This window comes from Podarcis pityusensis (genome assembly GCF_964106645.2).
Source record: "Podarcis pityusensis genome assembly, chromosome: 2".
Classification (NCBI taxonomy): Eukaryota; Metazoa; Chordata; class Lepidosauria; order Squamata; family Lacertidae; genus Podarcis; species Podarcis pityusensis.
The window spans coordinates 126,501,372-126,526,643 of record NC_138029.1 but is presented as its reverse complement, the minus strand read 5'-3'; the positions used below and the strand labels follow the sequence as shown (position 1 = coordinate 126,526,643).

Below are 25,272 nucleotides of genomic sequence, written 5' to 3'. Positions count from 1 at the left end.
AGCTGCTGCTTCATAATACAGTTTCAGGTCTGGCAGGGCAAACCCCCCTCTTTCTTTAGCATCAGTGAGTATTTTAAATTTTATTCTGGGCTTTTTGCCCTGCCAGACAAACTTAGAGATGTCTCTCTGCCACCTCTTGAAACAATCCATCTTGTCCACAATCTGTAGAGTCTGGAACAAAAACAACATTTTTGGCAATACATTCATTTTTATAGCGGCAATTCGACCCAACAAGGAAAGCTTCAATTTTGACCAAATTTCTAAATCTTTTTTGATTTCTGACCAGCATTTTTCATAGTTATCTTTAAATAAGTTCAAATTTTTAGCCGTCATGTTCACCCCTAGATATTTCACCTTTTTAACCACGTTTAACTCTGTCTCCTTCTGAAACCTTTCTTTTTCGTAGTTGTCAAGTTTTTCTCCAAAACCTTAGTTTTTTGTTTATTTAATTTAAATCCCGCCACCCGACCAAATTCTTGAATCAATTCTAAAACTCTTTTCGTACGAGATTCTGGCTCCTGTAGTGTCAAAACCAGGTCATCTGCAAAAGCCTTTAATTTATATTGTTTAGCTCCGACCTGAATTCCTTCAATCAACCTGTCCCTTCTGATCATGTTCAAGAGCACCTCCAGGACCGAAATAAATAGCAGTGGAGAGATAGGGCAACCCTGTCGTGTTCCTTTCTCAATTTTAAACTCTTCTGTCACCACATTGTTAACTATCAATTTTGCTTTTTGTTCTGAATAAATTGCATCTATACCATTTTCGAACCCCCGTCCCACTCCCATCCCTTTAAGATTTTTCTTCATAAAAATCCAAGAAATATTGTCAAAGGCTTTCTCCGCATCAATAAAGATCAGTACTGCTTTTGTATTAGTGTTCATTTGTAATAGTTCCAAAATGTCAATAATGTTCCTTGTGTTATCAGACAAATGTCTGCCTGGGAGAAAGCCTGCCTGGTCTTTATGAATCACTTCATTTAACACTTTTTTTAGTCTGTTAGCTAAAATATCTGCAAAAATTTTGTAATCCACATTTAAAAGGGAAATGGGGCGGTAGTTCTTAAATTGTGTCTTTTCAGTTTCAGATTTAGGTATAAGTGTGATGAAAGCTTCTTTCCACGACTTCGGTGCCTTCTTCCCCTCCATAATCTCGTTACAAACCTCCTTCAGTGGTTGAATCAAATAGTCCTTCAAAGTCTTATAATACTTGGAGGTTAACCCATCCGGCCCTGGAGATTTACCCAATTGCATGTTCTGAATGGCACCTTCAATCTCTTGTTCTGTTATTTTGTAATTCAATATTGTCTTGTTTTCTTGGGAGTTCTGATAATCCATTGTTTCTTAAAAATTGATCTATCTCAATCTCCTTTTGCGGCCCTTGGGTATAAAGTTGTTTAAAATATCTCTGGAAGCATTTTCTGATCTCCACAGGGTTCTGAATGTTTCTCCCTTCAATCTCTAAGTTAGTAACCGTATTCAATTTCTGTCTTTTTTTCAACTGCCATGCTAGCAGTTTTCCACATTTATTTGCCGATACAAAAGTCCTTTGTCTCATTTGTTTAATTTTCCATTCAACTTCCTGGTTTATCAGTTTTGTATATTGTGCTTGATAGAGTTTAATTTCTCTCAAGATCTCCTGTGACTTTGGTTTCGATCTTAGTTTTTTCTCTCCTTCTTTTATTTTTTGCAAAATCTTATCTTTTTTCTCATTCAAAGCTCTTTTCTTTACCGCATTCTGTTGTATCAGAAACCCCGTCATGACCGCCTTGCTTGCATCCCAGATTACTCTTTTTTCAACTGTAGTTTTCAAATTTATTTCGAAATAATCACACAAATTCTTTTGGGCCTTCTTAACTATCTCCTGGTCTCTTAATAAGGTGTCATTCATCTTCCATCTGAAGGAACCAGTTGAAATTAGTCTCATTTCCATCTTTACTGCATTGTGGTCGGAGCAGGTTTTTGGGCAGATTTCCACCTTTCTAATCTTGGGTGCCAGACCTCTAGTTATCCATATTTGGTCGATTCTTGTCCATGTCATTTTGGCTTCAGAGAAGAATGTCCCCTCTCTTCCTAAGGGGTTATTTGTTCTCCAGATGTCAATTAGATCCATATTGTCAGTTAATTCAAAGAAAGTCTTTGGTAGTCTGCCCTCTTTTGTCATACTTTGGCTTTGTGCTTTATCCATGTTCGTAGATACCACCCCATTCATGTCGCCCATCATAATGATGTTGTTATAATCCATGTAGTCCAACATTATATCATGCAGCTTCTTGTAGAATTCCGATTTCCCCTCATTTGGTGCATAAATCCCCAAAATCAAAAAATTTTCTCCTTGTGTTTGAATTTCAATAGCCAAAATTCTTCCTTGCTCATCTTTAAAAAGAAATTTAGGTGATAGGCCTTCTTTTGCATAAATCACAACTCCTCTCTTTTTCACTCTGTCAGATGATATAAATTCTTGGCCTAGTCTCTTGTTGATTAGCACCTTCCTGTGCAGCCTAATCACGTGTGTTTCCTGTAAACAGATAATGTCCAATTGTTCCTTTTTTAATAAATGAAAAATCTTCCTTCTTTTCTCTGGAGAGTTGAAACCATGAATGTTCCAACTTAGAAGTTGCAGAGACATGTTGGGCTATTTATTCTTTCACCTGGGGTGGTATCACTTCCAATTCGTCAGTACCCTGAGGTGTAGGTGTCAAACTTGATAGTTCAGGTCCTAAGGCTCCAAGTTCCCCTCCGATCCCTTTCTGAAGGTCTTCTCCGTGGTCGTTCAAGAATTTTTATTTGTCATCCACTGTCTTGATTTTGACTTTCTTACCCTTAAAGGTGAAGGAAAGTCCCTGGGGGAACTCCCACCTGAATGCAATTCCGTTGCTTCTCAATAATTTCGCCAGATCTCCGTAGCTAGATCTGAGATCCAGTAAGTGTTTAGGGATATCCTTGTAAATTTCCACTTTCAAATCCTGAATTTCAAGTGTCTTTTGAAAATGTGCACTCAGTATCTTGTCTCTCTCTGCCTTTGTTCTGAGAGAGATCAGGCAGTCTCTGAACTTGCCTTTCCTCCCTCCTTTTCCAAGTCTGAATGCACTTACAATTTTAAAGTCCTTATCTTCTTCCAAAGACCAATATTCAGTGAATTCTTTTGTCAAATATTCAGTTAAATCTCCTTTTTCAAGTTCTGGAACTGATCTCAGTCTCAGATTATTCTCCTTGCTTTTTAAATCTATCATAGACAGGTATGCTTGGTGCTCATCAATCTGTTTGCGCATAGGTTTTACTTCCTCATGCACGGCCTCTGCTTTCTGTTTTGCCTCCTCGGCTAGTTTATGATTTTCTGTAGTGGCTTCCAAAAGTTTCCCAATTGATTGTGCATTTAAAGCAACTTGTTGAGTCAGATTATTAATACTAACTGTATTTTGGTCAATTTTAGAAGATTGTTCAGTCACTTGGTTACTCAGGCCTTCCAATTTTTCATAGATTTTTTCCAATAATGAAGTTATGTCCCCACCTGCGGCCATTCCCTCCAGCCTAGCTTGCTCTGTCTCTTCCTCCTGTGCCGCAGAAATAGTGGGAACAGATGATCTGCGCAATTGTGAGATTAGGGTAGTTAGTTGTGATTTAGTTTTAGCTGATCTTGTTCTCCCAGTCCCACTCATTCCACTTCTGTCTATGATTCAAAGTCAGTCAAATTGCAATTCCCGTGGGAATCCACAAGTCCCCAAATAAGAGAAAAACAACCCCCAGTAGTTGTAGACTTTCAAAGCTCCTCTAGGGGGAGTTTAAATATATCCTACAAAGAAAAAAGTTGTTCATGCAAAGATTCCAAATTAATCCACATGCCCTTACAAGTTAGTGACAGTATCAGACAGCTTCAAAGTCTCAAAAAGTCCTCCAGTTTTTTTAGCCTTAGCAGAGTTGGTCTCAGGTTAGTCACAATGTCTCTAGAAAGTGCCAGTTTCAATATAACAAATCAGCTGCAATGCAATGTAACAGTCCAATGTAACAAAGACAGTCAGTCCAAAATTCCAATAGTCTGGCAGCCCGGCTGCCTGGGTTTCTTGAAAAAGAAAGTTTTATAAATCCATAGAGGAAGAGGAAAAAAGGTTAAAAGGAATATCCACCAGTATAAGGTAAAGTCTGCAAACATAAAAGGTGTAAAACAGTTCAATTGTTGCCAAGATTATTTCCTTTTAAAGATCTCAAATTCAAAGGCATTAGAAGTTTCTGTCTTTGCTTTGATCTTTAAGCAGAGCCGGGAGACGGACTTCCTGGTTGCGTCTCCCGCAGTGCCGAATTTCAAATTTGGACCCGATAATTAAGCTTCACTTACTCACGGGAAGTTTCCTTTAGAGCCGAATGGTCCCAGGAAAAGGGTCAGCGCTCACCGACAGCAGCTTAGCGGCTTCACTCCTCAGAAAGAGCGATCGACTCACAGCACCGCGCCAGCCCTTTCACGCTCCGGAGCCCCTTACGGGGTTCCTTTGACGTTTCAGGGGGCGCTCCCGGTGCCCGCCAAGTCCCACGGCCACAGGCTAACGCTGCCTGTTGTTTTCCGAGCTGGGTCTCCGCTTCGCCGTAGCAGACGACCCGTTTCTGCAGGAGCTTCCTCTTCACAAAGTAAAGAGGACCGCCATTGCCGTTCGCGCTGCCCCCAGAAGTCAGCAGCAGCCATCTTCCACCCACCAGGGCTTTAAGCGTACTCACGCGTTTGCCAGCAAGCTGGACCTCTGAAGCAGCCGTCTTTCCTGGCTTTTGGCTCCGCTCTCCAGCATTCCTCACTGCCCTTCCTGGCAGGAGCTTTCAGCGACGTAACACTGGCAGTCTTCCTCCCTTCTCACACTTGTCAGGAAACGCGGAACTTCCATAACCTATGCTTTTGTGTAAATAAATCCTGCGTCCAGTCAGGCTTCCCTGTGCGTCTCTGTTAGGGAGCTGACCTGGCAGGAGAGCAGAGTAGCAGCGGTCCTGCGTCCGTGTGAGATGAGGGATAAATCAAGTCCAAAGACAGTTCGGTTCTTATCTCTAGAAGCGTTTATTTACAAAGCAGTAAATCCATCAGAAACTTCCGACATTTCTCACTGTGCTCCAAAAGCACACACACACAGCCTCCAAGCTGAGCTGCGTCTCAGCCAGAATCAAAAGCAAGTCTGGAGAGTGACACAGACTGTGACGTGCTTCTCTGTGTAAAGCTCCTCCCATGGAGTTTTAACCCTGTCAGTTCCAAACTCCACAGCCCCTACACCCCATGACATAATACTATTAATGTATTTGATAGATCAGAAATAAATTTGTGTCTCCAGCAATAAAACTAAATAAATAAAATAAACTAAATAAAACTAGGCTGAAGTTTCCATTAAGTGCAGTTATATATTGATGTTTAATATCGAGCTTCTTCAGTGTGACACAGATTCCGCCTTGAAATAGAGGAGGTACGTCCAGGAGTGAGGCAAATGGAGAAAGGACAGTGAGAGAGGCCTGGGCAGAGAATTTACACTAGGATAGTCCTGTGTCAGAAAACGGGCACGAGATCTGGTGGCACATCATAATTATAAATACTAATTGGGATGACTGCCAATTGAACTTGATGTGTGTCATATTCCTTTGTTCTCTCCCTTGAAACACCAACAGGATTTTGTCTCCCTGCACTCTGAAGCAGACGATGGAGAAGACAGGCAAGAGTTCTGGGGGGCCATCTGTAATTTCAAAAGGAATAATGAAGAAACCATTTGAATGTATAGAGTGTGGAAAGAGCTTCAGTCGAAGTCAAACCCTTAGAATACATCATCGAACTCACACAGGTGAGAAACCATTTGAATGTATAGAGTGTGGAAAGAGCTTCAGTCAAAGTCAAACCCTTAGAATACATCATCGAACTCACACAGGTGAGAAACCATTTGAGTGTATAGAGTGTGGAAAGAGCTTCAGTCAAAGTGAGAAACTTCAACAACATCATCGAACTCACACAGGGGAGAAACCATTTAAATGTATAGAGTGTGGAAAGAGCTTCAGTCGAAGTCAAACCCTTAGAATACATCATCGAACTCACACAGGTGAGAAACCATTTGAGTGTATAGAGTGTGGAAAGAGCTTCAGTCAAAGTGAGAAACTTCAACAACATCATCGAACTCACACAGGGGAGAAACCATTTGAATGTATAGAGTGTGGAAAGAGCTTCGCTGATAGTGGGAAACTTCGACTACATCAACGGACTCACACAGGTGAGAAACCATTTGAATGTATAGAGTGTGGAAAGAGCTTCAGTCAAAGGGAAAACTTAAGACGACATCAACGAACTCACACAGGGGAAAAACCATTTGAATGTATAGAGTGTGGAAAGAGCTTCAGTCTAAGGGCAAACCTTAGAATACATCAGCGAACTCACACAGGGGAGAAACCATTCAGATGTATAGAGTGTGGAAAGAGCTTCTCTAGTAGTGGGAAACTTCGACGACATCATCTAACTCACACAGGGGAGAAACCATTTGAATGTATAGAGTGTGGAAAGAGCTTCGCTCATAGTGGGAAACTTAGACTACATCAACGAACTCACACAGGGGAAAAACCATTTAAATGTATAGAGTGTGGAAAGAGCTTCAGTCAAAGTGGACACTATAGACTACATCAACGAACTCACACAGTGGAGAAAGCATTTAAATGTATAGAGTGTGGAAAGAGCTTCAGTCAAAGTGAGAAACTTCAACAACATCATCGAACTCATACAGGGGAGAAACCATTTAAATGTATAGAGTGTGGGAAAAGTTTCAATAAAAGTGGACACTATAGAGAACATCAGCGAACTCACACAGGGGAAAAACCATTCAAATGTATAGAGTGTGGAAAGAGCTTCAGTCAAAGTGGACACTATAGAGAACATCAGCGAACTCACACAGGGGAAAAACCATTTAAATGTATAGAGTGTGGGAAAAGTTTCAGTCTAAGTGAAACCCTTAGAAAACATCAGCAAACTCACACAGGGGAGAAACCATTTAAATGTATAGAGTGTGGGAAAAGTTTCAATAAAAGTGGACACTATAGAGAACATCAGCGAACTCACACAGGGGAAAAACCATTCAAATGTATAGAGTGTGGAAAGAGCTTCAGTCGAAGTGGACAATATAGACAACATCAACGAACTCACACAGGGGGAAAACCATTTAAATGTATAGAGTGTGGAAAGAGCTTCAGTCAGAGTGGAGACCTTAGAAAACATCAGCGAACTCACACAGGGGAGAAACCATTTAATTGTATGCAGTGTGGGAAAACCTTCAGTCAAAGGGGACACTTAAGAGAACATCAACGAACTCACACAGGGGAAAAACCATTTGAATGTATAGAGTGTGGAAAGAGCTTCAGTCAAAGTGGACAATGTAAACGACATCAACGAACACACATGGGGAAAACTATTTGAATGTATAGAGTATGGAAAGAGCTTCAGTCAAAGTGGACACTGTAAACGACATCAACGAACACACATGGGAAAAACCATTTGAATGTATAGAGTGTGGAAGGAGCTTCAGTTGAAGTGAAAACTCTTTGCTATTTGCTGTTTAGTAGCGCTGCAGAGAGCTTGCTGGGGAGACCATGCATTAAAAAGGGACTCAAAAATAACTTAAACAAGGTTTTATTAACAAAAACAAAAACTCCTTGTACACTAAATACATCAACAACAAACCAGACCCAACCACCAACCCATCCCCCAGGGTAATGAGGGAGCTAGTTGCTGCTCCTTATATACTATGCCCAAATGCTGACACAGCTTGATTAACACACCTCAGCAGCACCTGCTATGTTTCACAGCTGTAAGACTGGGTCTCGTTATTTGCCCTGGCCCTGGCCCTTAAAGACATACACAACTTGTGAAACAATAATGAACCTTTACATTTTAAAGTGACCATTCAACATTTCTCCTGCGGTTCATTATTGTGGAACAAAAACATAAAGCATATTTTGTACATGTCTTTCATGTGTAACCTTTGGAAGAGCTTTAGTAAAAATGTCTGCAATTTGATTGTCACCTGGAACATACTGAAATACAATCATTTCGTCAGCAATTAGTTTCTTTACAAACTGTAAACGTAACCTTAAGACTCTAGTGCGCTGCGTATTGGTCTCTGAACACAGGATAGCGAGTCCACTCTGGGAATCAAGGTAAACTTTTACTGGTAGTGTTACTTGCATCTGTAGGTCTGCAAATACTTGCAGATACTATTCTATATCACGAGTGGCCTGAACGCATGCACATAATTCACTCTCTGTTGTGGAGAGACAAATAATGGTTTGTGTCTGGGACTTCCATTCAAATGGACAACCATTATAACAAAACACCATACCAGACACACCCCTGCAATTATTTTGTGCCACTGCATGAGATGCATCACAGAAAATTTCAAAACCTTTGTCAATACTTGTAAACTGCAACCTATAATGTTTGGTATGTTTAAGATACATTACCACTCTCTTAAGAGCAGAGAAACATTCCGTTGTGGGCTTTTCCACAAATTTTGCCAGAAAGTGAAAAGCATAAGTTATATCTGGTCTTGAGATTCTTTGAATGAAATTTAGCTTGCCTATAGCTGAACAATACAAAGTTTTGTTAGGAAATGACTTCTCTTCACCTGTAAAGGCGAAACCACACACCATAGGCGATTCCTTCCCATTTGCATTTTCTAAACATAGCATGGGATGCGGGTGGCGCTGTGGGTTAAAGCCTCAGCGCCTAGGACTTGCCAATCGAAAGGTCGGCGGTTCGAATCCCCGCGGCGGGGTGCGCTCCCGCTGCTCGGTCCCAGCGCCTGCCAACCTAGCAGTTCGAAAGCACCCCCGGGTGCAAGTAGATAAATAGGGACCGCTTACTAGCGGGAAGGTAAACAGCGTTCCGTGTGCTGCGCTGGCTCGCCAGATGCAGCTTGTCACACTGGCCACGTGACCCGGAAGTGTCTGCGGACAGCGCTGGCCCCCGGCCTATAGAGTGAGATGGGCGCACAACCCTAGAGTCTGGCAAGACTGGCCCGTATGGGCAGGGGTACCTTTACCTTTACCTTAAACATAGCATTTCAACAAGATCATCAATTTTTGCAGTTTGATGAACCAAGAAAGATCCATTTTTGCCCTTCTCAATTTGCATGGATAAGTAATTTTTAGCTATGCCTAATTCCACCACTTGAGCCAGACATCCTGGAGACCCTGAGCCAGACATCCTGTAGAGCGAAGTCAAATGGGCCTTAGAAAGCACTGCAAATAACAAGGCCAATGGAAGTGATGCTATTCCAGCTGAACTATTTAAAATTTTAAAAGATGATGCTGTTAACGTGCTACACTCAATATGCCAGCAAGTTTGGAAAACTCAGCAGTGGCCTGAGGATTGGAGAACACTCTACACCCCAATCCCAAAGAATGTTCCAACTACCGCACAATTGCACTCATTTCACACGCTAGCAAGGTTATGCTTAAAATTCTACAAGGCAGGCTTAAGCAGTATGTGGACCGAGAACTTCCAGAAGTGCAAGCTGGATTTAGAAGAGGCAGAGGAACCAGAAACCAAATTGCAAACATGCGCTGGATTATGGAGAAAGCTAGAGAGTTCCAGAAAGACATCTAATTCTGCTTCATTGAATATGCAAAAGCTTTTGGTTTTTTTATTTCTTTTTATTGAATTTCACTTAAATAACCAAAACAAAAAACAAAACAACAGTTACAGAAAAAAGAAAGAAAAAAAAGAAAAAATATCCATACATAACACAAAAATAGCATCAATTTCCGTTACGGTTTCTTGTCTTACTCCTTGAATCTTTATATCTTTAGATATTTAGATCTTTCCTCTACACACATATTGACCTCCTTCCCTCCCGATTTTGGGCTTCTTGATAAAAATTCTCTTTTTTCTGCAGCTAAGAGTTGTTAATGGTTTGCGCATCATAAGATTTATATCAGACCTGCTGTAGTTTTTAAGTTTCTATAGTTTCCTTCAATATATACCATAAATTTATTCCAATCGCTAATAAACTTTGTATTTTTTTGGTTTCTATTTTTTTGCGTCATTTTTGCTAATTCAACATATTCAAATAATTTTGTTTGCCAATCTCTGACCGTTGGGGTATTTGAACTTTTCCAATTTTGTGCAATTAATATTCTAGCCGCTAGTGTTGAATATTGGAATAGTGTTGTATCTTCTTTTTTAATTTCATCCCCAATTATTCCTAATAGGAAGGCCTCTGGTCTTTTAGGGAAAGTGTATTTAAATATTTTTTTTAACTTGTTATAAATCAGGTCCCAAAATTTATTCATTTCCTCGCAAGTCCACCACATATGGTAGAAATTGCCTTCTTTAATTTTACACTTCCAGCAGGCTTTATTTCCTGTTTTGTACATTTTTCCTAATTTTGCTGGTGTGATGTACCACCTATACATCTTTTTTTCTAAATTTTCTCTAAGCGTGACGCATGCCGTGAATTTCATTCCATAACTCCATAATTTCGACCACTTTTCATATTCTATATTGTATCCCAAATCCATTGCCCATTTTGTCATAATCTCCTTTATTTCTTCATCTTTAGTGTCCCATTCCAATAATATATCATACATTTTGGATAATAACTTGGTTTTGCCTTCAATTATTTCTATCTGAAATTTAGATTTTTTCTCACTTATCCCTACTTTTTTGTCTTCCATCCATATTGCGTTTATTTGATGATACTGCAGCCAGCCTGTTAATTTGTCTTTCAGCTCTTCATATGTTCTCAATTTCCAGCCACTTTCTGATCTTATCAGTAGGTCTTCGTAGGTCAATCTTTCTCCTTCCATATTTGCTTTTTTGGTTGTTAAAATGTCAATTGGTGATAACCACCAGGGCGTCTTCCATTCTAAAAGTTTTTTATTTTTCTCCCAAACTTCATATAGTGGTCCTCTAATAATATGACTTGAAAACCCTTTATGTACCTTTTCTTTATTTAGCCACAAGTAGGCGTGCCAACCGAACCTATTGTAGAAACCTTGTAGGTCTAACAGGTCGGTGTTTTCCAAATTAATCCAATCTTTGATCCAACAAAGGCAGGAGGCCTCGAAGTATAATTTCAAATTTGGCACCGAGAATCCCCCTCTTTCTTTTCGATCTGTGAGTAATTTGAATCTAATTCTCGGTCTTTTCCCTTGCCATATAAATTTCGAAAGAGTTTTCTGCCAATCCTTAAACATTGTGGAACCTCTAATCACAGGGATGTTTTGGAACAAGTATACCATTCTTGGGAGTATGTTCATTTTTATTGCCGCCATCCTTCCCAACCACGAACGTTTCACTCTGTTCCATGTATCTAGATCTTTTTTAATTTCCTTCCATGTTGTCAAGTAATTATCCTGAATTAAGTTTATATTTTTTGTAGTTAGCCAAATTCCTAGATATTTTATTTTTTTAGCCACCTTGATTCCATTCTGTATCTCTAATTTTTCTCTTTCATCTTTTCCCAGATTTTTAGTCAGCATTTTTGTCTTTGATTTATTCAATTTAAAACCGGATAGTTTGCCATATTCTTCTAATTTTTCCAGGGCCTTACTGACGCTTTTTTGCAGCTCTTCTAGGGATAACATCAAATCGTCTGCATACGCTTTTAGTTTGTGTTCTTTCGTTCCTACTTTGATCCCTCAAATCTCTGGTGTTGCTCTTATTTTGTTCGTAATTACCTCTAATACCATAATGAATAAAAGCGGGGATAGAGGGCAACCTTGTCTTGTTCCTTTTTCAATTTTAAATGAATTTGTTAAATTGTTGTTTATAATCAATTTGGCAGATTGATTCGTATAGATTGCTTTTATTCCTTCCATAAATTCACCCTCTAGCCCTGCTTTCTCCATGCTTTTTAGTAGGTACGGCCATAAGACATTGTCGAATGCCTTCTCCGCATTGATAAAAATCAGCGCCGCAGGTACTTCATTCTTACACTCCAAATATTCAATGATATTTATGGTATGCCTTACATTGTCTTTGAGTAACCTATTTGGAAGGAATCCTGCTTGATCCTTATGAATTAGATTTGCTAGATATCTTTTGAGTCTACTTGCCATTACCTCTGCGAAGATTTTGTAATCGTTATTTAATAATGATATGGGCCTATAGTTTTTAATATTAAGTTTGTCCGTATCGGGTTTAGGGATCATCGTGATGTAGGCCTCTTTCCATGTTTCTGGTATCCTTCCTCCTCTCAATATATTATTCATAATGTCACATAGCACTGGTGTTAATTGATTTTCTAATACTTTATAATATTTAGCTGACAATCCATCTGGTCCCGGGGCTTTTCTTAATTTCTTCTTTCTTATCGCATCCTGGACCTCTTCTACTTTTATGGGTTTATTTAATTGGGTTCTTTCTTCCTCTGTTATAATCTTCCCGCTGCAGTCTTCTAAGTATTTTTCTATTCGGATTATTTCTTCCTCTACCTTTTTATGTGTCCAGGGCAGTGTCTACCTTTTTATGTGTCCAGGGCAGTGTCTACCAGCTGCCTCTGGTATGCAGGCTGAGACCCTACCTGCCTGCAGACTGTCTCTCCAGAGTGGTGCATGCTCTAGCTATCTCCCGCTTGGACTACTGCAATGCGCTCTCCGTGTGGCTACCTTTGAAGGTGACCTGGAAACGACAACTATTCCAGAATGTGGCAGCTAGACAGTTGACTGGAAACGGCCAAGACCACATAACAACACCAGTCTTGAAAGACCTGCATTGGCTCCCAGTATGTTTTTGAGCACAATTCAAAGTGTTGGTGCTGACCTTTAAACCCTAAACGGCCTGGGCGCAGTAGACCTGAAGGAGCATCTCCACCCCCATCGTTTTGCCCGGACAATGAGGTCCAGCTCCGAGGGCCTTCTGGCGGTTCCCTCACTGCGAGAAGCGAAGATACAGGCAACCAGGCAGAGGGCCGTCTCAGTAGTGGCGCCCGCTCTGTGGAAAGCCCTCCCATCATATATGAAAGAAATAAACAACTACCTGATGTTTAGAAGACATCTGAAGGCAGCTCTGTTTAAGGAAGGTTTTAATGATTGATGTTTTCATGTATTTTTAATATTCTGTTGGAAGCCACCCAGAATGGCTGGGTTTAATAAAAAAAACCAACAATAATTTTGAACTAATTCTTCAGTCATGCTTCTGGGGAGTCTTCCTGCAAGCAGACCACTGTGTACACAAGGGTTTCACAAACCTGGGTTTCCACTCTTTTTGGAAGACAACTGCTAAAGACATAGGAAAAACAATAATTGGAAAACAAATAAATATTGATATATATTTATGAAGGCAACCCAGCTTAGGGAAGATTTTTATGTTGATGTTTCATCGTGTAAATAAATAATAATAGTCACACATACGTATATACGTATATTATTTAAACTATACAAATAATTGTAATAAATCATCACGGCCCCTGCGTCTTATTACTGCCTCCCTGTTGCCTAGCCCAGTCTTAAGCAGACATGGATTATGCCTTTCCTGTTCTTCTGGCCTTTTTGAGGAGCCAGGAAGAGTCTCCGTAAGACCCTCAACTTAACTCTATTAAAATGATGCAATAACAAAAGTAAATAAGGAAGGAATAAGTGTGCAGCTGCCACCCTGCTGTGGAGGGAAACATAAATCCATCAGCTCATACCCAAATAGCAAGCCACCCGCTCCCGCCCCCATTTCCACTCTCCGCTGTGGGGAGAGAGGCGACTTGGGGGGAGGAGGGGGCCATTTCCCGAAGGAGCCCCAAGAGCAGGAGGCCAAAGGCAGCGCCATCTCTTCCTGTTCCCATCCCAACACAGGCAGGGGCTGCTCTGCGAACGTAGCTCTAGAGGCGCGCGCCTTCGACAAGGAACCCGAAGTGTCTATAGGTCGGAAGTTTCCAGGGGGCCCAAAGGACCCTGGAAAAGTGGGAGGTTTTCCGAAGGGGAGGAGGGGTGTGGGTTGACTAATTCCCCTCACCCCCCCTACTCCGCTTTATATTGCGGGGAAGGAAACCGGAACAGCGAGGAAGGGAGGCGGAGGTCCAGAGAGGACAAAGAGGTAAAGAGGCTGCGTGGGAAAGGGGGCGACTTAGGGGGAAGGTGGAGAGGAAAAGACAGAGACCCCTCCCGGAAACAGAGCCATAGCTATGGGGGTGGGCTAGACGGGGGGGGGTTGCACCAGGTGACGCCTCCAGCAGAGCGCCGTTGAGGATGTCTTTGTGGGGACGCAAATGTCCCCAATCGGGTCTTTGACTCGGGGGAAATCCAGCCTAGTTTCACCCCTGCCCGCAAAAAAGCCCCTCTCCTGGGCCTCATAAGCAGGGGCTCTGATCCCCGCAATCCTGCTGCGAAGGGGGGGGCCAACACCTGCAGGGATTGCGTGGCAGGATCTCCTTTGGAGCCCCCCCATATTTCTTTTTTCCTGGGGGTCCGGGAGGTGCTCAAGGCCCCCGATCCATGCAATCCAGCTGCCCTCTCCTTTGCAGCGCCCTCCCCTCCACACGCATCTCTTTTCCCCCGGGGCTCAAGCGAGGCTGATATGCCCCCCACCCCCGGGCTCTCTTGCCTGAACTGAAACGTGATGCCCACCAAGGGGGTCTCCACGAGGACCTCCTATCCCCAAGCAGGGATGGATTTGAACCCAGGGCCCAAACATGACGCCCTCTGCCGTCCCCCCCCTGGCAGGAATCCCTCGAAGTACTCCTGCGCCTTGAGGGAGAGACGGAGTCCACGAAAGGGTTAAAGGAAGTGAAATAGGCCTGGATAGAGACCCCCCCTCCCTCTCCCGCCTCTGGATGGAGAGGTTGGCACGCCCGGGAGAGATTCGGCGCAGAGGGCGAGGGGTGAGCGGTGCCAAGGGGGTCTCTGGGCGCAGGAGAGACTGTGGGACAGAGGGGGCAGGGGAACTTGGGGAGCATCCCTGGGAGATAGAAGCCCAGCCGAGCAGAGAGGGAGGGAGGGAGGGAGGGAGACTCTTCCTTTTGGAGATATGTCTCCATCCTTGGGCGCTGGAGGAGGAATCTCCGGTGGTGGGTCTGCCTTGGCTTCTCCCTCCTGCCCAGGAATCTGCCACTTCTTCAAGTCAACCGGAGAGAGAGAGTTGTCCCTGATGGTGGGGTTTTTCCCACTGATTCCCCCACATTTCCCCCATGGAAGCAACATCCTCTCCGCACTGATCCTCGAAAGCTACTGCATGGCTGGCTGTGGGCTGCATTTTACCAAGTCAAACCGTTGGTCCACCTTGGAGAGCAGAAGAGAGAAAAAGGTGGAAGGTCCTGGGAGGGAGGGGGGAGGAGGAGGCCTTCTCCAAAGCAGCTCTTTGCTTCGGGAAGCCCCGCCCAGGAAGTAGCCAGATACCTCTTCCTCTCTCTCAGGCTCCCATTCTTAAGTGTTTCCACTGCATGGTTAATCAGTGGTGCTGGTGCTGATGATGTATATATACCAATTCAACAATGTGGGAGAAGGATGCTATAGAAAGGCTTTCAGGGTTTATATATAAGTATATCCAGAAGTCATTTCTATTACTTTTATTTATTGTAGGCAATGTCAGAGTGAGATACCATCTATCTGCATACAAAGATCCATAATCCGTCCCAGTCTGGGGCATTTCCATGATACACAATGCCTGTGGCTGGAGGCTCTACACCCACGGGTGTGCATCTGCAGGCCTGGAATTGCCAGTATTACAGGAAAGGTTTGGGAACTTGCCAAATTTACAGACTGTATGTGAGTGAGAGTTTGTGTGTGGGGTGATAGTTTACAGCAACCGTGTAAGTTTCTCCATCCGTAACTTTTCATGAACCGATATTGCGGTAGGAATTCCAAAATAACTATGCAAAATCTACAAAGAGACTCTCAGGATAATGGAGATTGCGAGTCTTCCTGCTCCACAGTCCACACCCTCAGCCTGCAGCCCACAAATGCTGAGACCATAATACTTTCATTAGCCCTTAATGGGACATCAGCTACTTTGTTATACTTTCTTCAACACATGAATATTTTTGAATACTTTTCCAGTGACGTAAATAGCACTTCCGTTTTACTTATTCCGCACAGGAGAGAATCTGATCTGCAAGTCTGAGCTCAACTCCTTTCTTGAAACAGAAAAATACAGAGACTTTGAGAGGCAAGTCCTTCCTCTTGCCTGGGAGACTGTATCTTTGTAGGTCTCGTTTCAGTTTGCGGGAACATGAGAAAAGTCCTGCTGGATTAGGATCAGGGCCCACCTCGTCCAGCATCCTCTTCTCACAAGGACCAGCCAAGGAGAAACCCCCCCAGCAGGGTCAACAACTGTCTCCCCTCTCAGGACTCCCAGCCCCTGGGATTCAGATGAATAATTCCTCCGTAGGGGAGGGGGACTAATAGCTGGGAACTGAAGGACTGCTACTGAAATGGTGGGTGGTTCTGAGAAGGTGGACACAATGGAGCCGCCTCAGGAAGTAAATGGTGCAGGATTAGGGAATGTGTGCAGTTGGTTGGAGTGTATCAGGAAGATGTTACACATCACGGAGGAAGGAGGAAACAATACAGATATTTAGCTTTTTCAGAGGAGGAGGAAGATGGAGAAAGTGTGTCCCTCCAGATGTTGTTCCAGTAGAACTCCCATCATCCCTGGCCAATGGCCATCCTTGCTTGGGCTGATGGTACTTTGAGTCCAACCACATCTGGAGGGCCAGAGGTGCCTACCTCAGCATAGAGGATTCCTCTAGGAGCTCAGACTCACTTGGGAGGTCCAGGTGGGTGTGAGACATGTTTTCAGGGATTATGATTGATACCTATACTCCAAATCCAAGGTGCCCACACTAAATGAAGGTCTGGATGATACCCTCAATGAGGTCTGGCTTATATTCCAGAAGACGGCCAACCAGGGAATAGATCTGAAGGTTCTGAACTGAGTTACAATCGAGATTCTGAGTTACAATTCAGGCTGAAAAATGGAGTCAGGGATCCTTTTTTAAAAAAAGTTTTTTATTTATACAACAAGAAAAAACACACACACACAAATACCATATTACACACAAATTACAAAAATAACCATATACACATTATTTTCTTAGCAAACAATAAAACATCTAATGGTTTTATCACTAAAGACCCAACCTCTCGTCTATTCCATATTTCAAATTCATATTACTTTTTGCCAGTACACGCTTTTATCATAATTAAACTTATTCTCAATAAATCTAATTTCTTATATCTACCTTGCAATTATTACTGAAGTTCCTCGAATGCTGCAACAGAATTTAAACTACTGTATTTATTTTTCAGATAATCTTTGAAAACCTCCCATTTTGAAACAAATTCCTGTTTTGATTTATTCTTTATTTTTTTCTGATAAACCATCTAATTCAGCATATTCTGTCAGCTTTTGGATCCAATCTTGTATAGAGGGGATTTCATTACTCTTCCATTTTGCTGCGATCAAAACTCTTGCTACCACCGTTGCATATAAAAAGATACCCTTCCTCTTTTGTGGAATATCCAAATCTGTTATTCCCAGGAGGTAGGCCTCTGGTTTTTTATTGAAAGAGATCTTTAGCATTTATTGCAGTTCTACATGGATACTCTCCCAGAATACCTGTATTTTCCTACATGTCCACCACATATGGTAGAATGTTCCTGATTCACCGCATCTCCAACAATTACTTGACACATTTTTATACATTTTTGAAAGTTTCCATGTTGTTAGATACCATCGATGTTGCATTTTTTGAAAGTTCTCTCTAATCGTGTAACAATTTGTGAATTTCCAATTGATCTTCCATAAATTTTCCCATTGGGCCATGGTTATTGAATGGCCAAAATCCTGGGACCACCTCACCATTGCCACTGTTACCTCCTCCTCCTTGACTGTCCAGTCAAGAAGGAGTCGATAAGTTTTGGAAAGAGTTTTTCTTTTAGAATTTACAAGATCAGATTCGAATCGGGAAATTTCTGTTGAGAACCCCTTTTGTTTGTCAGATTTAAATTTTTCAAATAACTGATGGTATTGGAACCAGTCTGAGATGTGTTCTCTTATTTCCTCAAAGTTTTTATTTGGTTATCTTCATTTTTGAGAAGTGTTTTATATGTTGGCCAGCTTTCCTGAGTATTTTTCCGTTTTACTGCTACGGCTTCTATTGCAGAAGCAGCAAGATTCAACTTTGGACTCTATTGCGATGTTGCAAATTCAGAGAAGGGAGAATACCCTAAGATTCAGAGGAATAACAGAGGACGCAGAGGAAATAATTGAGAAAAAAATCTCAAAAGAGCTAGCAGCTTGGTTAGACCTAGAAGAAGCAGAAGTAACACAAAAAATAGAAAAAGCATTTAGAGTCAAATCTAATGCAGCAAAAGCAAATAACTGGCCGGCTGACTGTTTGGTCTCTATGGATTTCAGAAATCGAATTTTACAAGCTAGCAACAAGAAGAAATTCAAGTCGGAAGGAAATGATATTATTGTCCACAAGATTATTCCAAATCAATTGATAAAAAAGAGAGAAGCTTACAAACCTCTAGCCGAGGCACTAAAGGCAAAGGCAGTGGACTATACATGGGAGTACCCTGAAGGCATCTCCCTTTTCTTTAAAGTGCTTGTTGGCATTAGATGCGGACAAGTTCTGGAGAAAGTACCGGAAAGAGCTCGGAGGGAAAAGGCAATTGTTGGGAGAATCAGAGGAAATTGAACAAACAGTTGAGAGTTAGGAGACAGATCTAAGAAGGGAATTTATTAAACGTATACTGAGACCTTGAATGTGTAAATTTATTTATTTATTATTTTTTATTAATCCGTTCACGTATCATAAGAAATAAAGTATGGATTATAAATTTATTACTTGGAACGTAAAGGGTTTAAATGAAAAATCAAAAAGGAACAAGGTGGAACATATTCTGGTAAAGCAAAAATATGATCTAATCTGTCTGCAAGAAACCCATGTAGCGGAAAAACATAAAAGAGTATTAATAAAAAAAAGATTGGGGCTTGAGTTTATTGCATCAAGTAAAGAAAAAAAGAGAGGGGTGGTAATCTATGTAAAACCTCAGCTGGAGCCAAAACTGCTTTACAATGATGAAAAAGATCGAACAGTGATTATAGAAGTTAAGATCAATAATGAAAAAGTGATAGTTATTGGAGTTTATGCACCAAATGAAAGAAAATCCGAATTCTATCAATTCTTGGAAGAAAAAGTCATAGAATATCTAGGGGCGGAAATTATATTATTAGGAGATTTTAATGGAGTAGTCAATCCAAACATGGACAGAACAATAAAGAAGAAAGAAAAGAGGCAGAACAAACTCCCAACTACATTTTCCCAATTAATAGAACTCCTGAATTTGTTTGACGCTTGGAGGTTTAAGAATCCAACAGAGAAAGAATTTACACACTATTCAGAGCCACATAAATCGGCGGGAGAAATCGACGTGATTTATGAAATCGACAACAAAGGATTTATTAAATAATATTACAAAAGCAGAAATCCATCCAAGGACAATTTCAGATCATAGCGCAGTCTGGGTTAACTTTAAAGGAAAAGAAGAAAAGATTAAAAGGTGGCAACTTAATGAGAGTATGTTAAATGATGAAAAAACTGTACAGAAGGCCAAGCAAATCTTAGAAGAATATTTTAAGTTTAATTTAAATCAAGGAGTAGATCTAGAGACGGTTTGGGACGCGGGTAAAGCCGTCATAAGAGACTTCTTTATCCAACAAAACGCATTCCAAAGGAAAATAAAGGAGAAGAAAATGGAGATTTGGGAGGAAATTAGAAAAAAGGAAAGGATCATTTTCCAAAAACCAGACGATGAACTAATTAAGCAAAATATAAAAATTTTACAGACGCAATTCTCCATGATAATAAACGGAGAGACAGAATGGAAGATAAAATGGTTGCGACATAGAAATTTTGAGTTTGCAAATAAACCTGGCAAACTTCTGGCCTGGCAATTAAAGAAGAAAAAGGAAGATAGAATTATCAATAAAATTAAAATTGAAGACAAATGGATTCAAGAACCGAAGGAAATTAGTAAAACTTTTGCTAGTTTTTTCGGAAAACTATATAAAGAAGGTCCAGAGACTCTAGAAAAAATAATTGATTATTTGGGCAAAAATAAACTACCAATAATACTGAAATCTTGAACTCACCAATAACAGCTATGGAGGTGCAACAAGCTATACAGAGATCAAAATTAGGAAAGACACTGGGCCCAGATGGTCTCCCAGCTAATTACTATAAAAAGTTAGAACAAGCATTATTTCTTCCCATGAAAGACCTAATGAATAATCTGGCAACTGGAAAGCTACCGAAAACCTGGAAGGACAGCTTTATTACTCTTATCCACAAACAGGGAACAGATGCCTCAAACATGGCCAATTACAGACCCATTGCACTGCTAAATAACGATTACAAGATATTTGCAGACATTCTTGCAAATAGATTAAAAATGGTGCTGAAAGAGATAATTCATAAAGATCAAACTGGATTTCTTCCCGGACGATTTATGCAATCCAACATGAGATGTGTGATTAATGTATTAGAATATTTGGATATTAAAATTGATAAACCAGCAGCTATTATGTTGGTGGACGCTGAAAAAGCTTTTGACGTGTCCTGGAAATTTATGAAAAAATTAATGGAAGAAATCGGACTGGGAGAAAATATTTGTAAAGGAATAAATGCCATCTATTCGGAACAATATGCAAAATTGATCATCGACGGAAGAATGACTGAGGAGTGCAAAATAAACAAGGGAACCAGACAGGGCTGCCCACTGTCACCACTGATATTTATCTTGGTGATGGAAGTCTTGAACAATCAGATAAGAAAGGATCAGCTTGTTAAAGGCATCACTCTGGGAAACAAAACATATAAAATTAAAGCTTTTGCGGATTTACTTGTTATGACTGAAAACCCTAAAGAAAGTCTGAAAAGAGTGCTGGAATTGATTATAGAATTTGGAGAAGTGGCAGGCTTTAAGCTGAATATAACAAAAACAAAAATGCTTGTTAAAAATGTAACCACAGAAGAAAAGGATGACTTATAAAAAATACTGGGCCTGAAAATCTCCTCAAAAGCGAAATACTTGGGTGTTTGGATCACCCCCAAGAACATAAACTTATTTCAGGATAATTACACCAAAACTTGGTTAGAGATTAGAAAAAACTTTGTAACCTGGAGTAAACTAAAATTAACATTTCTGGGTAGGATTTCCATTATAAAGATGAATGTGCTTCCAAAATTAATCTTTTTATTTCAAATGATTCCAATACTGGGCGAAGCAGGTTGTCTTAGGATATGGCAAAGAGAAATTTCCAAATTCCTGTGGGAAGGGAAGAAACCTAGGATTAAACACCTGATCTTAATAGACATAAAAGAGAAAGGAGGCTTTTCCCTACCCGACTTAAAACTTTACTACGAGGCAGCCTGTTTCACCTGGCTAAAAGATTGGTGCACGTTGCAGGATCTGGACCTCTTGGACCTGGAAGGTTTTGACAACCATTGGGGATGGCACGCCTACCTGATATATGGAAAAGCGAAAATCCATAAAATTTTTACCAACCATATAATAAGAAAATCACTCTTTGCTGTATGGGAAAAATATAAAGACCTGATGGAACCTAAAGTCCCGTGATGGACTTCTCCAATAGGAGGCAGGGATCCTAAATGTCATCTAAAAATGGTTTCCCCCCTCACAATCTCTTCTGGTGGAAGCATCTCTGACTGCACCTCCTCTCTCAAAAGTCAGATTCTGTCCTTCCACCCCCTTTTGTTGACATCCATCTGCCTCGAGACTCAATGTAGAGTCTCCATGAGGTTGAAGTCAAACAGGGGTGTTAGAAGCACAGACGTGACCCCCGCAGAATACAGGGCAGTGTGTGTGGAGGTCCTGGGCTCCCTACACGACAAGGCCATCTTCTCCAGCAGGGTGGCCCCGTTTAAAAATGCAAAAATCCAGACAGAGTTGTTGAGCTTTCTAAAAATACAAATTCTCCCCAAAAGAAGCAGCTTTTGAGCTTTCCTGATCTTTCCCACCATAGAAATCTTCGGAATGTAATGGAGTCTGGCACGCTTCCCTGTGCTGGCTTGACCCTCAAGCTCTCTTCCTGGCTCCAAGCAGAGTATCGCAGCAGTGGTTTTGCCTTGTGTGGGTGATAAATCCCAGTCTGTACACAGGCTTCTTGCTTAATCTAAGAAGGCTTTATTATGTACAGAAAAAACATCATAAATCACCCCGGAGATCGGGCGGACATTCTCTCCGGCTCAACAGCTAAAAGCGAAAGTAACTCACGTATGTGAACAAAACCAGGCCTCAGGATGTGAGACGTCACACAGAACTGTTTAACCCTGTAAGTTCTGGTTCTCCTCACAAGAAACGGCAGCCTTGCCATACGTCTGGGTGGACCTTTTGCCAATCTTGTGAAAATCCTCCTTGATTCCCGGGGGGGAACAGACCTATGGCAGCCCTACCTTCTCAACCTTCTTGATATGGTCCAAAGGGAAGCAGAGCAATATTTTTTGCCCCAGCTTGGCCACAGGGGGTTGGACTCGATGGCCCTTGTGGTCTCTTCCAACTCTATGATTCTATGATTCAAGGAGGGCTTTATTCCAGCTGCAGTCCTGCAGCATCATAAAGTACCATAAATCAGCCTTCCTACATACAGGAGAGAAGCCAGTGTGGAGAAGTCAAACATACCTCTGTATACTAGCTGGCTATAGACAGGCAGGGCCCCATCTCTTGGGATGCTGACTCACCACATGAAACTGAGTCAGCATTTCCACTTAGCTTAGTGTTCACTCCTTGATACCCACAACACTCCAACACAATCATCTTAAGGACTCCACTCCCGATTCGTGTAGCGTTTACTTCTTAGCCTCTTCTTTTCCTGAAGATATTCACGCAAGGCAGCAGAGGTTTAGGATCAGAGTTTTCCTTCTGCTGCTTGGCCTCCCTTCCCAGGTTGATGAGCCCCTCACTTCCCTCTACGGCACTTGCATGAACCACCTGCTTAACCATTGGAGACACTATTGGTCTCGTCTGCTCATTGTGCCAGAGCCTGTCATCGCATGCAGTGAAAGTCCCCGACTCACCAAGGGATTGAGACCCATCAATTATCCTCAACTGGTTTAGTTGGCCTGTCGAAGCTTTTCCTGGGTTGTGTCTGCTGTTGCATGCTGACAGCGTCTAGGACCCACAGGTGAGAGCTGAGTACAGGTTGGGGATTAATGGTGGACCAATCGCCCCAGAAGGAGCCCTATATGTCCCCCACGAGAGGTACTATCCCAGCCCCAACACCCCATGACATAATACTATTAATGTATTTGATAGATCAGAAATAAATTTGTGTCTCCAGCAATAAAACTAACAGCTTCATCCCATGAATGAATCAATGCTAAATATCCAAGGCTGAAGTTTCCATTAAGTGCAGTTATATATTGATGTTTAATATCGAGCTTCTTCAGTGTGACACAGATTCCGCTTTGAAATAGAGGAGGTAAGTCCAGGAGTGATGCAAATGGAGAAAGGACAGTGAGAGAGGCCTAGGCAGAGAATTTACACTAGGATAGTCCTGTGTCAGAAAACGGGAACGAGGTCAGGTGGCACATCATAATTATAAATACTAATTGGGATGAGTGGTAATTGAACTTGATGTGTGTCATATTCCTTTGTTCTTTCCCTTGAAACACCAACAGGATTTTGTCTCCCTGCACTCTGAAGCAGACGATGGAGAAGACAGGCAAGAGTTCTGGGGGGCCATCTGTAAATTCAAAAGGAATAACGAAGAAACGATTTGAATGTATAGAGTGTGGAAAGAGCTACGCTCATAGTGGGAAACTTCAACTACATCATCGAACTCACACAGGGGAGAAACCATTTAAATGTATAGAGTGTGGAAAGAGCTTCGCTCATAGTGCGAAACTTCGACTACATCATCAAACTCACACAGGGGAGAAACCATTTAAATGTATAGAGTGTGGAAAGAGCTTCGCTCATAGTGCGAAACTTCGACTACATCATCGAACTCACACAGGGGAGAAACCATTTAAATGTATAGAGTGTGGAAAGAGCTTCTCAAATAGTGGGAAACTTCAACAACATCATCTAACTCACACAGGGGAGAAACCATTCAGATGCATGGAGTGTGGAAAGAGCTTCTCTCAGAGTGGGGAAGTTCGACGACATAATCTAACTCACACAGGGGAAAAACCATTTAAATGTATAGAGTGTGGAAAGAGCTTCAGTCAAAGTGGACACTATAGACTTCATCAGCGAACTCACACAGGGGAAAAACCATTTCAATGTATAGAGTGTGGAAAGAGCTTCAGTCAAAGTGAAACCCTTAGAAAACATCAGCGAACTCACACAGGGGAGAAACCATTTAATTGTATGCAGTGTGGGAAAACCTTCAGTCAAAGGGGACACTTAAGAGAACATCAACGAACTCACACAAGGGAAAACCCATTTGAATGTATAGAGTGTGGAAAGAGCTTCAGTCAAAGTGGACACTGTAAACGACATCAACGAACACACATGGGAAAAACCATTTGAATATATAGAGTGTGGAAGGAGCTTCAGTTGAAGTGAAAAGGTTTTAATAACAAAAAGAAAAACTCCTTGTACACTAAATACATCAACAACAAACCAGACCCAACCACCAACCCATCCCCCAGGGTAATGAGGGAGCTAGTTGCTGCTCATTATATACTATGCCCAAATGCTGACACAGCTTGATTAACACACCTCAGCAGCACCTGCTATGTTTCACAGCTGTAAGACTGGGTCTCGTTATTTGCCCTGGCTCTGGCCCTTAAAGACATATACAACTTGTGAAACAATAATGAACCTTCACATTTTAAAGTGACCATTCAACATTTCTCCTGCGGTTCATTATTGTGGAACAAAAACATAAAGCATATTTTGTACATGTCTTTCATGTGTAACCTTTGGAAGAGCTTTAGTAAAAATGTCTGCAATTTGATTGTCACCTGGAACATACTGAAATACAATCATTTCATCAGCAATTAGTTTCTTTACAAACTGTAAACGTAACCTTAAGACTCTAGTGCGCTGCATATTGGTCTCTGAACACAGGATAGCGAGTCCACTCTGGGAATCAAGGTAAACGTTTACTGGTAGTGTTACTTGCATCTGTAGGTCAGCAAATACTTGCAGATACCATTCTATATCACGAGTGGCCTGAACGCATGCACATAATTCATTCTCTGTTGTGGAGAGACAAATAATGGTTTGTGTCTGGGACCTCCATTCAAATGGACAACCATTATAACAAAACACCATACCAGACACACCCCTGCAATTATTTTGTGCCACT

General features: G+C 41.5%; 2 protein-coding genes across 6 annotated transcripts in view; both read left to right on the top strand.

Moving 5' to 3' along the window:
- LOC308469541 (uncharacterized protein) overlaps positions 1-17,322 on the top strand; it is a 29,047-nt gene extending 11,725 nt beyond the window's left edge. For 3 of the 5 annotated variants that reach the window (XM_080992146.1, XM_080992148.1, XM_080992147.1), the window contains one exon: positions 5,631-10,026. In XM_080992146.1, the coding sequence (XP_080848272.1) occupies positions 5,631-7,410 (1,780 nt within the window). In that variant the 3' untranslated portion in view covers positions 7,411-10,026. Of the gene's footprint in view, positions 1-5,630; positions 10,027-16,019; positions 16,090-17,231 lie in introns of those variants that run through there. The other 2 variants (XR_013982117.1, XR_013982118.1) reach the window with 1 other exon arrangement.
- LOC308470022 (uncharacterized protein) overlaps positions 1-24,531 on the top strand; it is a 31,062-nt gene extending 6,531 nt beyond the window's left edge. Inside the window, exons 2-3 of the mRNA XM_080993234.1 lie at positions 22,446-23,136; positions 23,633-24,531. Of these exons, the coding sequence (XP_080849360.1) occupies positions 23,111-23,136; positions 23,633-24,488 (882 nt within the window). The 5' untranslated portion in view covers positions 22,446-23,110 and the 3' untranslated portion in view covers positions 24,489-24,531. The remainder of the gene's footprint in view (positions 1-22,445; positions 23,137-23,632) is intronic.
- Positions 24,532-25,272: the final 741 nt, after the last annotated feature.